Source organism: Platalea leucorodia (assembly GCF_965183815.1).
Source record: "Platalea leucorodia genome assembly, chromosome: 3".
NCBI classification, from domain to species: domain Eukaryota; kingdom Metazoa; phylum Chordata; class Aves; order Pelecaniformes; family Threskiornithidae; genus Platalea; species Platalea leucorodia.
The window spans coordinates 61,677,416-61,691,887 of record NC_138825.1 but is presented as its reverse complement, the minus strand read 5'-3'; the positions used below and the strand labels follow the sequence as shown (position 1 = coordinate 61,691,887).

General features: G+C 37.1%; 1 protein-coding gene across 1 annotated transcript in view; it reads left to right on the top strand.

The window, feature by feature from the left end:
* The window catches only part of ADGRG6 (adhesion G protein-coupled receptor G6), a 112,754-nt gene that overhangs the window by 51,071 nt on the left and 47,211 nt on the right, over positions 1–14,472 (top strand). The window contains exons 5-6 of the mRNA XM_082305888.1: positions 4,396–4,464; positions 7,562–7,645. Coding sequence (XP_082162014.1) covers positions 4,396–4,464; positions 7,562–7,645 — 153 coding nt within the window. The remainder of the gene's footprint in view (positions 1–4,395; positions 4,465–7,561; positions 7,646–14,472) is intronic.

Here is a 14,472-nt window from a genome sequence, read left to right as displayed (position 1 = left end):
TTGTGCTGTGTGTGCAGAGCCAGCAAAAGCAGTGACAAAACAACAATGTATATGAGACAGAAAAGTGAGAGAAATGATTAAATCAGAGGAGGCAGACAGGAAGGAAGAGTTTTAGATCAAAATCATTGGGTTTTATCTTCCTGATGACGTATTATCAGTCCTTCTTTTAATTGGTAATTACTGAAGGTCTGTCTTCCTGTAGATTACTCCAGAAGATAAATTTCAATACATTGTCCAACCTATTCTCATTTCATGGCTCAGACACTTGATTTTCATAAATGTCCAGGTATAATTTTTATATATGTATATGTTATTACAGCTGGTTGACAATTTTCTACTGGAAAATTTTCTTCTAGAAGAAAAAAAATCAAAACTGAAAAATCTTTGTCACTTTGGACCAGGTTTTTTGGTTGGTTTGCTTGGTTTTTTTAAAGAATATTTTGGTTAGTAACAACTTCAGAGATATTTGCATAATTATAAAATGCATAGGGGAAAATCTGAGTCATGACCAGCAGTAGCCTATACACGCACATATGATGCTTGTGAAAATTAACTGCTATCAATCTCCATGTCCAAGAGTTTGAGCCCTCCTATTGCAGCAAATACACATTTGTTAAAAAAAAACCCAAAAAAGTCAAAGTAAACAGTTACAAATATTGGTTCTTTCTGAACCACATGGAGTCTCTTCATATCTAATGTTGTCATTTCCAATTTTGCCGTCTTGCTCCTCTGACACTTTACTACTTATTAGTTTAAACACAGTTTAAGTAGTGTCAATATAAGCATCTCCTGACAGAGCATCTGTCAGTGCTCTGAGAATCCTTGCTTAAAACAGAAGCTGGTGACCTTAATGTGTGCTAATTTCTGTATCTAATAGCTCATGGGGGATTAAGGTGGCTTAAAAAAAATGTCTTGCTTGCTTTATTTTACTTAAACCAAAACGTAAGGTACTCATTCACAGCTAGACTCACTGGGACAGCTCTCAGCATGCCTTTGCTAAAAAAATTTAAGCAACACCTCTATAAAAACATGAGCAACTAGGTGCCTTCACCCCTCTACCAGAACAAAGAAAAGGCTGATCTAAACATTGACCGAGACTGATGAAGGCGTTCTGGACAAAACAGTCGTTGCTTTTCCATCAGTATGAACTGATCTGACAGAAAATAACTTCCCAGAAAATCTTACTCCTCTTACACTGTTATACCGTGAAGACTACCACAACACTTTTACTGAAAAACCTACCAAGACCCCTGTAAATGTTGCAGGCTCATTTAATTTTGACTGGAGTACGGGTCTTGTCCTTCTTTCTGGTAAAGACCGTACAGTCCTGTGACACAAATGTAATAGCGCAGCTGTAGTCATAGAAACAGTACACTTATTTTCATTCCACAGCTTTATTCCTTGGGATGACATTGTTCAGTGGTTTCCTTACAGCAGAACATCATTACTTTAGAAAAGACATATTAGCATTTGTATATTAGGCCCAGGTGTCTATACAAGCCACTTGAAATGTACCTATGTATAAGCATTGTTATTTCCTCTAACTAAGCCTATGGAAAACTAACTCACTAGTCAGTCTTTTTCTTTTGAAGATGTTAAATCACCCCCTATGATACAGGCTTTCCTGAACCAGAGTATTTCCTTAAAAGAAAATACTGGGTGCAGTGCCATTTCAAAAATGGTTACTAATCCCAGCAATGGAATTGTTAGAATTTTCTTCCCTTCATCTTCTTGAATAAAAGCCTTCATTGTAAAACCAGCCTTCAGCAGGAGAGTTGATGAGTCAGGCTATCAACCCTGAATAAACCACCGGCAGTAGGGAGATGACTCTAACTGATTAGGCTTCATTCAGCAGCAATGGAAGGATTTATGCAGAAAAGAGGTTTTCGTGCAGCTCCAGTAACGCTTCCCCAGGAAGTGGCACATAACTTAAAAAACAAGCCAAGCATTTAGCAGTGATCTCAACATATCTGTGCCTGAACAGTGCTTACGTTTTTCAAGGGGTATTATTTTCATGGCTTTTCAGACAAAGCTTTTACAAGTAGATTTACAGAGCATAAAAACATTGGCAAATTGTTCCAGATAACCTTTTCATAGTTTTACCTTCTCCTAGTTTATTCCTTAGACTAATGTTTTCACAGCTGTGCAATCATGGTGGGGTGTTTCTGGAAGACTTGACAGAATTCTGTTTTTATTGCTGTACCTTCACACAGCTTGCATTTAAAGGTATATGTACACAGCCTGGGTATCCAGACTAATTTTAAAACAAGTAGCCTAAGTAATGACAGCAGTGTAACTACACCAGTTCAGAGCTCAGTACAGGAAAACTGAGGAGCATTTAATCAACTTCTGGTACTGATTTTGGAGCCTGCACTTGCTACACCTATAGCAGGATATGATTTACTCAGTTTAAGGGTAATGTGGCTTCATGTCTGTCCATCCCTGCAATTGCATTTGCTTCATGTACACTTTGAATGAATCCTTCATTCCCAAAGGCCAGAGGAATTCCTAATTTCACTGTGAGATTTAACTCAGGGTGGGATCTGTCCGCCTTAGGCAGCTGAATGATGTTTCAGGCTGAGCCAATTGCCCTCAGTGCTGTTTATGAATAGTGGAATGAAAAAGGCTGTTCCAAAGGTCAGCGCATCTCATAGTGAAGAAGACGTCTCAGTGAAGTCAGAATTTTTTTGCTGTAGGAGTGCCTGTTCCTCTCCACTGACTATAAAGAAAGTCTAGCGTGACAAGCAGATACGGATGTCTGAGCTTTAGACATTTGAAATGAGTGAGAATTATCACACAAAGTGTCTGTAGTACAGGTCCATATCTGCTGTTCACATTACTGACCATGCCACTTGGTTTCATAAAGTAGCTTATGCCAAGTATCTGCATCCAAATCATTATATTTTCTTTAGTGGACACTGAGGGAAAGTCTCGTCTGGCCGGAATTCAACCCAATTAAAACTTAAAAAAATGCTTATTGAATATATTCACTGAAAATATTCCTCTTTAAAGTATACAGTCGTCTGACTTAAGTGTTGTAAAGTTGGATTGTTGGGGTTTTTTTGTTTCACCAAATAAAATCACGATCTTTTTTTAAATACTCACTGAAGAAAATATGAAGGTCCGCAGATTTTCCAAGCCAACTTTCAGGTGATACAGAACCAAGAGGAGACAACTTACAGCAGGCCTTGATATTGACTGTTCAATATTAGCAAATATATTTTGGGAAGAAAAAAAATCTCCTGCAGGAGGTAGTATGTTCACTTAGAACATCCTTCCTGGAGTTCATAGGAAGTGTACCGAGGAAGTGAATTTGCCTGTATCTCTTAATCCATTAAAAAAAAAAAAATGCTGAGCTTTAATATTTGTTGCAGATCACATGTTTTAAATTCTACCTTATTTTTGTTGGCAATACATGTAATGGTATCTGTGGTGTGACATGATTTCTGTGTCGAGGCCCCATGCTTCATCTGTTCTTGCATCACAGGAAATACTTCCCTAGTTATCTTTACGAGCTGATGGGTGGTGGCTCTTTAATTTTATGGAAGGATACAATGTTTCATGAGAGGACCTCATTGAGTCAATATGGTTCTGAAGTGGTAAAGCAAAAGCAAAACTGGCAATGTTCCCAGTAGATTCAGATTATGCCATGCTCTATGGTCCCATTATTTTCAACACAGTGTGCAAAAGCAGCTGTATCTGCAGCTGAACTGCTGGGATACACGAAGTGTAATTAATGCAGTTTCACCAGTTCTTTTTCTGTAGCCATTCTTATATGTCCTGTTTTTGTCTCCAGATCATCAAAGTGTGTGCATGTTGTTATGAATAATTCAGCAGAGATGCAGACTTATAACATTATCTGCTTATAAATCATGCATACCAGAATATTAATCATGCCCACACCCTGGGCAGAGGAACAAGTTTAATCACCTTTTATCTGGTTGGTGTCTGTCACAGGCAGATTACTCAGAAGCGTGTGGTGGGTAACCTGTGCTACAGCAGCGGAGTGTGGTTGCTTCTCCAAGGCACACATTATTACTCATGAAGATTGCATAAATCCTATGGCCATACTGACCTCTCCGCTTGAAGCTGTTTCACAGAGTACATGCAAGCTGCATTCATTTAATGCAATGTTATTTAGCGAAAGCTAAGAAAACAGGGGGAGAATACGCAAGTGACTGTAACTTGCAAGTCAGCAGGGTTTTCACGGAGCCCTCAGCTGCAACAGAAAATGAAAACACATAAGTCTTATAGGCAAATGGCAGTATCAGTTTTGCCATTGAGAGAAATTAGGATGAGGACTGTGTTACTGCAAGATATAATATATTTTGAGACATGATAGTTTTATGCCCAGTAGTCAAACCTTTCTAATTATTTTACTTTCTTTTTCTAAAGGCTCATACCTAATTCCCTCTTCTACAATTGAACCAACCAGTTGTGCAAACTTGGGAAGCCTTTGCCAAGGTAAGAAGCCCAGGTCATTTTCACAGTTTCATCTCTGGGAAATCTTTATTTTCCTTGGGTATTTTTATTCCATTTCTTTTTTATTATCGTTTCTAAAAGGGTGAACTGCAATAAAAAATAGCAAGGAAAGGAATTCTTTAGTCTCATCAAGTGTGTGGGTGTCCTGTACGTACAATATGTGGAAAAAATGTGATCACTCCCTTGATAATACATTTTCCAAATAGTCTCCATTATATCAAAACTGAATTAATCGACTGCTTTCATTTCTTTCTCCATCTTTTTTCCTCCTGCACATTTTGACAGTAAAATATTAACCAGGATAAGAAGTGGATACATCTGTAAATAAAAAATGAGCAGATGTAAATAAAGGAACTGACTATTATTCATTTTTGCCAATAAGCTATTTTGAGGCTAGATACTTTGAGATTAGCAGGTAAAACTTTAACTTCAAACTGCAAAATCCAGCAACTATTAGTTAATTAAACCCTTGTTACAGCACTTAGTGATGGTTTAATAGTGTAAAAATCACCACATACAAGAATTCATTAGGTGTCTTTAAAGGTCAGCTCAGTTGAATGCAAGGACTAGGTGAACCCTAAAGATTTCCATGCCATGTGAATCATTGGACATTCAAGGACACTTAATTCCTTCTGCTCTGCTTAGAGGCTGAAGTTCTATAAAAATGCTTGACATGAGCCCATTTCCACAATACCTTCATGAACACAGAGCTGCTAACGAGGTAGTATGCTATCTTAAACTTTAATCACAGCAGCAGCTGCACCAAAAATAATGCCTAGCTTTGTAACCCTTTCCAGGCTGAATGGTAGAAGAAGGAGACAGGAGAGAATAAAATACAAAAGGGGAGGAGGGAGTCTCTCTTTGAAAACCGACAAGTAAATCAGATTTAGCTTAAAAATAAAAAGGAAAATGCACTCTGCTTGGGAAGCCAGTAAGACATCTATGTCAGTCTTCAGTGTACTTCTCCCAGATTATCTTGAGGGAAATTTGGTTCAGGTTCTTGGAGCATATTGTACTGGTCTCTGTAGGGAAAGTGAAATGACAGTTTTGTCCATAATCAGATTTCAAATTTTCAGGCATCATATTCACAAAGCACAGTATGATCTAAATATTACTACTCGAATAACTTAGGTAAGCGTGACAGCAACAATTATTCAGGATTAGTCTTTTTATATGTAAGGGGTAATACAGCCACCATATAAAGAACTTTGTATATTCTCTTGGAAGAACTCTGAGCGTTTTCCTCTATCAAAATGGCATAGTGTGAAAGGAGAGAGAATATCTTTCATTAGGTCAGCTAACATGGCTGCAGAAATGGACACAGTTTCAGCAAAACAAGACTGAGTTTCTAAAAGCCTCATCCTTTTTTCCAGCTTTATTAACTTGTCTAGTGGAAGATATTACCTCTAATAAAAGGGGCAAGTTTGAAAGGTAGCATCTTTTAATTTCTTAGACCATCACATCTTCAATAAACACTATGAGTACTTTCATGAAGGTAATACTCTTTCCTTCTCTGAAAAGTGTTTGGTGAAGCATCACTGGTGTTCTGTGTTTGTCACTTTGGAAGTGGCGGATCAGCTTTACCCTGTTCATCATCATCATTATTGTTATAATAATGAAAATCATAAAAAGATGTCTGTCTGTCTATTTCTGTCAGCACTGCAAACTTATTTTAAACTGAGAGGACAGTTTGGATTACTTTTTTGTTTATTTGTTGTGTGTTGTGCAATAGCACTAGTAACACAGTTTGTGGATGCCAGATTCTGTCACCTACAGTCTGATGAAAGAGCTGTTTTCTCCATTACGCTTAGCAAATATTTTCAATCATTGGAAGATTTCTCCTTTAACAGCGTTGGCTGGAAGATACAATCAGTAAGAAGCCTTATAAGTTGTACCTAAGGCAATATAGCCTTGAAGTTACATGGAAGAAGAGCTTTTTTGTGTTACAGGGTGTCACTTTATATACTCTCTTTCCCAGTTAGAACCTGTTTGCTGCAGCGTCCAACTCTTCCTTCTCTTTCCCTGAGTTTCTTGTTTCACTGAAACCTGAACATGAACCTGCTCCCTAAGCTGAGACCTGAGTTTATGACTTTCAGACTCAAAAGGTTATCTAAAACAACCTCACAAAAAATCAAAAGTGCAATTTCTTGCCTAAGATAGAATTGCTTAACCTTTCCAGGTTGGTTCTTGGTCAAAATCCGCAAAAGCCATGTAACACTTTGAGATTATACTGCACCAACCTTTGGATTTTAAAAAGAGTTTTCAGGAAAAAAGAAATCTGTCAGTGAGCAGATTTGCATTCCCTGGGAGTTACTAGATAAAATTAAATTATTTTCCAAACTATTATTTGAAAATTTAGTGGTGTGATCTTTGAATTCCTCTAGCATGTATACCCTCCCAGTCTGCTGGGGGGGAAATTTGCAGTTTTGGCTCCTCATTCTGATTTTAAAAAGTGTTCTAGCTGGTTCCCTTGGGAAACATTTGCCAGGGTTGTGTGGGGTGACTCCTGTTAGTGTCAGTGGGAACAGTACAGCTGAGATCCTACATGAAGCTTTCAAAATATATATTCCATCTCAATTATTTCAAGTCTGATTTCAATTCTCTTCATTGTATGGAGTTCAATGGAGTTAATTGGATCCTTACATGAGCATTTTAGTTTTGCATTTGTTTGTCATCTTCAGACCCTGAGTAGGGACAATTATTCTTTTCACAAGTAATATTCTAAGTGCATGCATCTTAAAACTTATAAGATCTATTTTCTGGTCTTTGCACAGCTGTTTGGATCTGAAGCTCTCATAAGAGGATTTTGAGTTTATGAAAGCAGTACAGGACTGATCTTGCAAACCTTACACTGGCAAAACTCCCACTGAAGTCAGTGAAAGTGAAGATTGCAGGATTGGGACCTCAGTTCATATCCGTTCATCGCTTTGTGCAGAAAAAATAATGTGTTTATTTAACATTTATGGCATTGTGTGTAGATGGTTTCATTTTACATTGTCATGCATTGTTCCCATTTTGTCTTACCTTATTAACATTCATATTTCATTCAAGTTCACCTCTTTCTCATCTTTATTACCAGCTACTGTAAATGCTACTACTCCTACACCACCCACTGTCACCACTAACATGCCCGATACTAATAGAAACGATAAGCCAAACAATGGTAAGAAATCCTGTGTTACATTTTTCCTTGTACTGTGTCTAGAGCAAATTTATTGTATTTTAAGGTGTGTTTTTCATAGTATCATAATGTCAAGGGTCATGTCTCAGTTCTGATCTCATTTACACTGAAATAAATCAGGAGTAACTTCACTAGAACATGCAAGAATGGTGTAAATGAGAACAGAATCAAACTCGGTGTTTACTTGTATCATGTGTACCTGGCTCTTGCACAAAAGGGGCTCGCTTTGTGTCACCCGTTGTATTTACCCATGCAAAGAACAAGGGAAGGGAGAGGGATTTTTAAAAAGGGTCCAAAAAGAACCACGCTATTGAAATGTTTTAAGGCTGCAGATTATGAGGCATTGTGTAGCTCCCGCCTGTGCAGCCAGGGTGGTAGTATGCTGGGATTGTCTGTTCCTCACTAGTCGGGCGCAGGAGCCAAGTGGAATCGTTCCTATGGAGCAAAGCCACTTCCACTGAGTCAACAGGAATCTTTCCACTGACTTCAAGAAGAGCTGGATCAGACTTTACTAGGGAAAATGTTGACAGTATCAAATATCATTTACTTTTCATTTAGAAAGATTAAGGGAAAAAAAAAGGTAGTAAATGAGCCTATTATTAGCACAGGAAAAAAGCAGGGATTTCTTTTGAGGTTTTCTCAAATTCTATGATATCACTGTCTCCTAGAGACTGAGCATCATTTTGTGAGGCGCTGCTAAAGTATTTATTAGTTTGTTAAAGATAGTTGTTAAACATTATTAACAACATGGAGATGGATTTCTGCAATTTTCATCTGAGGCTTAAAGATATTTTTCATAAAGATTTATTTTTTCAGTGTGCTCCAGAGAAGTAAATTAGAATCTGTGGGGTTTTTGTGGGGTTTCGTTTTGTTTTTTTTTTTTATTTCCAAATACATCAGTTGTTACTATAGGATTTAAAATTCTTGGAGTATATTTTCTCTTGGCAGATCATTTCTTGTACATTGGCAATCAGGCAGTACAATAGACAATGTGACAATTACATTACAATACAATAGACAATTTATCTGAATTCAGCCTGTTTGGATTTACTGAGCTGTAGAAGTAAGAAGAAAATATTGAAAATTTCTTCCAAATTGTGCTTTTTTTCTTTTTGTGGAGCCACTCACTCTATGTTCACCATGAGCAGTTAACTCTAATTTTTTTAACTACAGAAGGAACTGAATGCCTTATTAATATTAGTATGAATAAAAACTGGACAATTAAGTCCTTTCTTTGGCTTTGAAACTCCCAAAAGAAAGTAGAAAGACTAAGAAAAATAAGCCAAATTCATTTACAGTAGAAGAAAACTAAACTTTCACTCAGTTAACTGGCGTCATTTTCCACTCTTGGTAAGTTGATTTTTAGACCAAGAGCAGGCAGCCAAGAACAGACACTTAAGTTGCATATATTTTCTTTAATCCATTAACTATCTGGCTTACTACACACAGACCTGCAGGAATTCAGACTTCCTGCTACGGTTATCTTCAGAATGAAGAGAAATGCACCTGAATCCTCCCATTCACAAGCACAGAGGCAGCAAGAATCTAAGATAAAAGGGGTCAAAACCATAGGAATTATCTCAACCCCAATTATTTGGCCAGTGAAACAAAGGCCTCTCCACTTCAGTAAAAACTCAGCAGATGAGAACCCCGTGAGAAAAAGCACGTACAGCTTGTTTCTTCCAACTATGTCCACATCAGCTGCTTCTGAGGAGACCGGCAACAATACCTTGGCTGCTTTTACAGAAAAAATCGACCTAGATAATACCATGATGAATCAGTTACCAAATGAAAATATTTTGAACGATTCTAGAAGTTCATTTCACGGCACTTCTGATGCAGCAGATGTTGTTACAGAGCCTTCTGTGAATGCAGCAGTTCCTCTTCTTCAAAACAGAAGTCCTAATGAAGAGCTAGCACTGGCTTTGGCAGATGGGCTAGATCATTCTGACTCTGAGTCAGCGTTCCCCTCTCCCGTTAGCAGCAGCAATACTGCTTACGAACACAAAAAAGAAACTGTGTGGATTTCATCCTCCAACAGCGGCACAACCAATTTCATGCATATAAGTGACGTCTTGGAGCCTGTGAGTTGGTGGAATGAGACTGTATTTCATCATCGTCTTGGCTCTGACATTCAAGAAGACAGACGTCAGTCTCTTTCTAGCTTATCTATGTCATCTACAGAGGAGGAATCATCATTCCAAAAAAGTAGGCTAGATTTGCTAGACTTCATACATGAAAATTTTTACCTGGAAATGATAGAAGGCAATGCTGATAGGAAACCTTTTTCTGTGATATCAGCAAACAGTGAATTTCAGTTGAGAAAATCTACGCACATTAAGGAACATCATTCAGGAGTCATTACAAATTTAACCTCTGTGGAGACTCCACGTGCAAACCCAACAACTTTTTTTCAAAACATGAAAAAGACACACACAAAATTTATGCCTGACATCCAACTGACAAATTCAGTCCTAGGACACAGTAGAGAACTACTAACATTTTCAGCACTTCTGGTAGGAACAGGCTGGACAAGCTCAGCATTTAAGCATGTTTTAATGACCTTGCCTGTTTACCAACAATCGTTGACTGACATATATTTGGAAAGTGGCAGCGTATTGGTATCTAATAGCAATTACTGGTCTCATTACTTAAAACATTCAGTATATTTTCAAAAGCCAAGTGAGACCCTCAGAAATGGAGTACTGGAAAACAATTTAGATGCATTTCATGATAGTAATCAAAATGAAGAATCAGCTTTTTCCATATTAGAGACAGAGAACATGAATAGAGTTGGCAACTCCTGGGACTCAGGTTACTTGGATTTTCCAACAAAATATGTAGATATTTCCCCTTCTTTAACAGCAAGTTTCTGGACTGTTTCCTATCATTTGAAAGAAGCATCTCAAGTGATTTCTGGGGAGCCATCAGAAAACTGGTGGCTCTCATTTAATAAACTGCTTTCTTTCCCAACAGAGAGATTGTCATCCATTAGTTCACCTGCCAAGTTTGACAGTATCTCTAAACAAACATCTGCCATTAGATTATTAGGTCACAGGGCTGAAGAAATGAACTTCTCTAGTCATGCATCAGCTTTGAAAGCACAAATCTTTAGTTCATTTATTCCAGGCCTTTCAAAGAGAATTTCAAAAAGTAATGGCAGGACAATATCACGGTTGCAGTCAACAATGAACTTTGCAAACCTAACCGTGTCTTCCAACAGTGAATTTTATTTTGATTTTCCTTTCCCTTCCCTGGAAGCACCTTTGAGTCAACCCTCTGTACAGGTACAGGTAAGTCCCTTTGATAAGGTACTTGAAAAGTCCACAGAAAAATTAATGATATTTGATAGTTTGCACATGCAAATTGGAACTGACATAGTAAGTGATCAAACCAACATGACCTTCCTAAACAATAGGCAGCAGCTTCTTTCTGTCCTTCCAACAGATTCAGGAACCCAGCCTTCATGTTCAAGGGGTAGCCAAGCTTCTTTCTTGGTCAATACACCAGTTAAGAGTTTGGTAAACAGTACAAGAACACATGGAGCGCCACAGTCTCAAAGTCTTTCAGCAAATGATGGTATAACAAATACTATTGATAAAGCAAGAAATAAAGTTCAAATAGATGGAGGTGGTTTTTTAAAAACCATCAGTTCAATGATTTCTGACTTCCTTCCAAAGACAATGTCATTGGAATTAAGGCACCTTCTTCATTCAGACTCAAAATTCAGAGTCAGTGTACCTCCTTACAGCTACTCAACACCTCCACTCCCACAAAGTTTTCAGAACCATCTTGATACGATTTCTCCAAGCCTGATCCCTCAGCGGGATGTAGCAGAGTTAAGCTTGCCAACAACAGTAACACTGAGAAGTCATCTAACTGTTTTAGGAGAAAACTCCACTGAAAATCAAGGGGACAATCTGAGATACTCTCTATGGGCAGTAGAACAAGAAGTCATTGGTGATAATGAAGACATAAGGAATTCTGCTGTTCTGACATCAACAAATATATTGAGGCTTTCCGAACAGGCTTCAGAAGGGGAGGTGTATGAATACATTAGCAAGCACAGAGAAGGAATGTCTTCTCCAAATATTGTTAATACTCATGCCTTGGATTTTGAAAACCCTGATTATGGACATTTTGCAAATCTCTCTTCTATTCTGGAGTCATCAAGAACTGCAATAATGAATGATGTGATACCTTTGCCATCTTCATACAGTGGAATTATGATTCAGCACAAAGAGACCATCTTGAACAGCACTCTGATGACACCTGGAGCAGCAATCCATCACTCTTTCATGCAGTCCCAAACGCTGGTTTCTTCTATAATGTACCATCAGTCATCAGTTTCGGCACATGTTCATTCCTTGGCCAATTTATCACCTGAGACAAGCCAAAACACCAGCCCTTACCCACCACCGAATCAACTTCCTAGCTCTCCTGCAGTCTTTTTATCATGTTTATGTTATTCCTTCACTGAGCTGGGCTGCCTGTGTCGACCTGAGGTCAACTACAGTATGTCAAGCCGTTAAGTTAGATGTAGAAAAAAAACAGATCATCTTATCTATTAGATATTCAGTTGGTAGACTGAAGGTAGAAGTAGCTGACTTTCATCCTTTAGATATAGATCCTTTTGGCATATGAAAAGATTCTAGAATACTAATTTAATCATAGTAGAAGGGAATTTGTAACATCTTAGTGATAGTAAATGTCATTAACGTGATTTCTAATTTTTGTGTACTTCTCTAAGACAGCTCTCATGAGACTGTGAGCATAATATATTGGGTTGCCATGTATTCTATATATTTTTATGCCATTTTATTTTTTGAGGTTGTATGAATGTCTTTCACTTACAGTATTCATATATTTTTGAGAATTTAACTTTCAAAAAGCAATGATTTTCCAAAAGAAACTTTTGGATAATTTGCCTAACAGAATTGAAAAAAAAAACATTCCTGTTTTTTCATTGATCAGTACATTTTTGTAGTTGGTGTTGGGTGTGGGGAGAATTGTTTTTCCAGGTTCTTTTTTCCTCTTTTTTCAAATTATCTTTGGCTGTTTTTCATCAACTTTCTGCCCATAAAAATATTTTTTTTCATGCAGCATTTTGAGGTGGGATTTCTACTGTTTAATTTGGAGAGGGAGAAATCATTTTTAGTTTTCACTATCTGCTACTGCAGTCTCCTGAGAGTGTTTAAAAATGTAGATTAGTTCTTTGTTCTTGTTCTTTTTTTGCCTCATTAAAACACGCTTTGGGTCACCATCTGGTGGAGGTCTTGAAGCTGTTGAGTAGTTTGTAGTTACAATGTTTGATTTTAAAAATACTTTGCATATTCCTATATTAAGTTGATTTTGTCCATATACATAATTATATAAATAAGGTTATAATTATATATATGATTATATATGAATGTGTGAGAATATATATAATGCACACTTTCTGTATGTGTGTATCTGTATAACACACATAAAAGGTACATTATACATATAAAATTTAATATATGTATATACAGAGATATATACATATAGATGAGATCCAAGTTTTGCAAGTGTTTTCAACTTGCCCAAAGTCCAATTTTCTACTTCCAAAGACTTTTTTTTTCTCTTTTTTATTTGAAACTATCACAGTAATAGTAACAAACTAAAATACATTTTCAGATTAAACTGCACACCAAATTTGTGTGTCTGCTGAGTTAAGGGAGGAAAAAAAGACAATACATCAAAAAGCAAGCAAGTTCATTCTACTCATATCTAAAATTTAGTCACAGCTTACCAAAGAAGGTAACTGGTAAACCATCTTCCTGCAAGAAATTGTTTCTTTGGTATTTTATCACAAAGGAATTTTCATACTAATCTCAGTGATCATATGATCAATTCCATAATGAGAAGAAAGAACAATACTCAAGCCAGCTCATGAATAGGATAGTAACCAATATGTGCAATTAAATGGGAAAATACTGACTTCAATTTTTTTCCAGATATTTTTATTTCAAGCTTATGTAAAATGATTATCTATGAAGCTGTAAAATGATGAAATTTGCTCCACATGTACATAACTAGAATAAAAGGTCTTTTATTTAGACTCAGAAAGATAGAGCAGTTCCTTTACAATCAAGAGACAGAAAGGGATTTCTGTATAATTGTTGTTATGTCCTGTTCTGTCCTAGGTAGTGTCTCTGTAAGATTTACATAAGATTTATATAAATACCTGTATCTGTGATCAAGACCCACAACTTCATTTGGTAACAGCCCTGAACCAAGCAATGATACATGTGCGCATACTGGCAAGTGAATTGATCCAGAAGCTCTTAAACCTCCCCCTCATCCTGGGAAATTTTATCCAACCAGAGCATACAGAATTTTTAGTAGCTTAATGAAAAAAATTTGACTTGTGAAAAGTATAGACTTTTAACACGGATCATAACTAGGAGATGATTTGATGTTATTTATTAGATGTGAAATCTTGTAATGTTGCCTACCAACTCATGAGCTTAAAGAGAATTTATATTTACCCAGTGCCATTTCAAAACAATTTTACTGGATATAAGATTACTCCAAGCCAGGTGTTACACATTTTGTGAATGAAAGATGGTTTGTTCAGCTGCCAGTTTTGTAAAGCTCATGTGGGTTCTTCTACTATCTGGCCATTGCCAGGCCTGAGAGCAAAGACTGTGCTGTGAAAACAAGAGGTGGATATCCCTTCTCCCACCTGATTCTGTCCTCAGTTATCTTGTTACTTTCAATCGATGAGCCTTATCTGCTCTCACGAAGTTTTAAGTCTAATCTGCAGTGGCTGAATTCTGGATTAT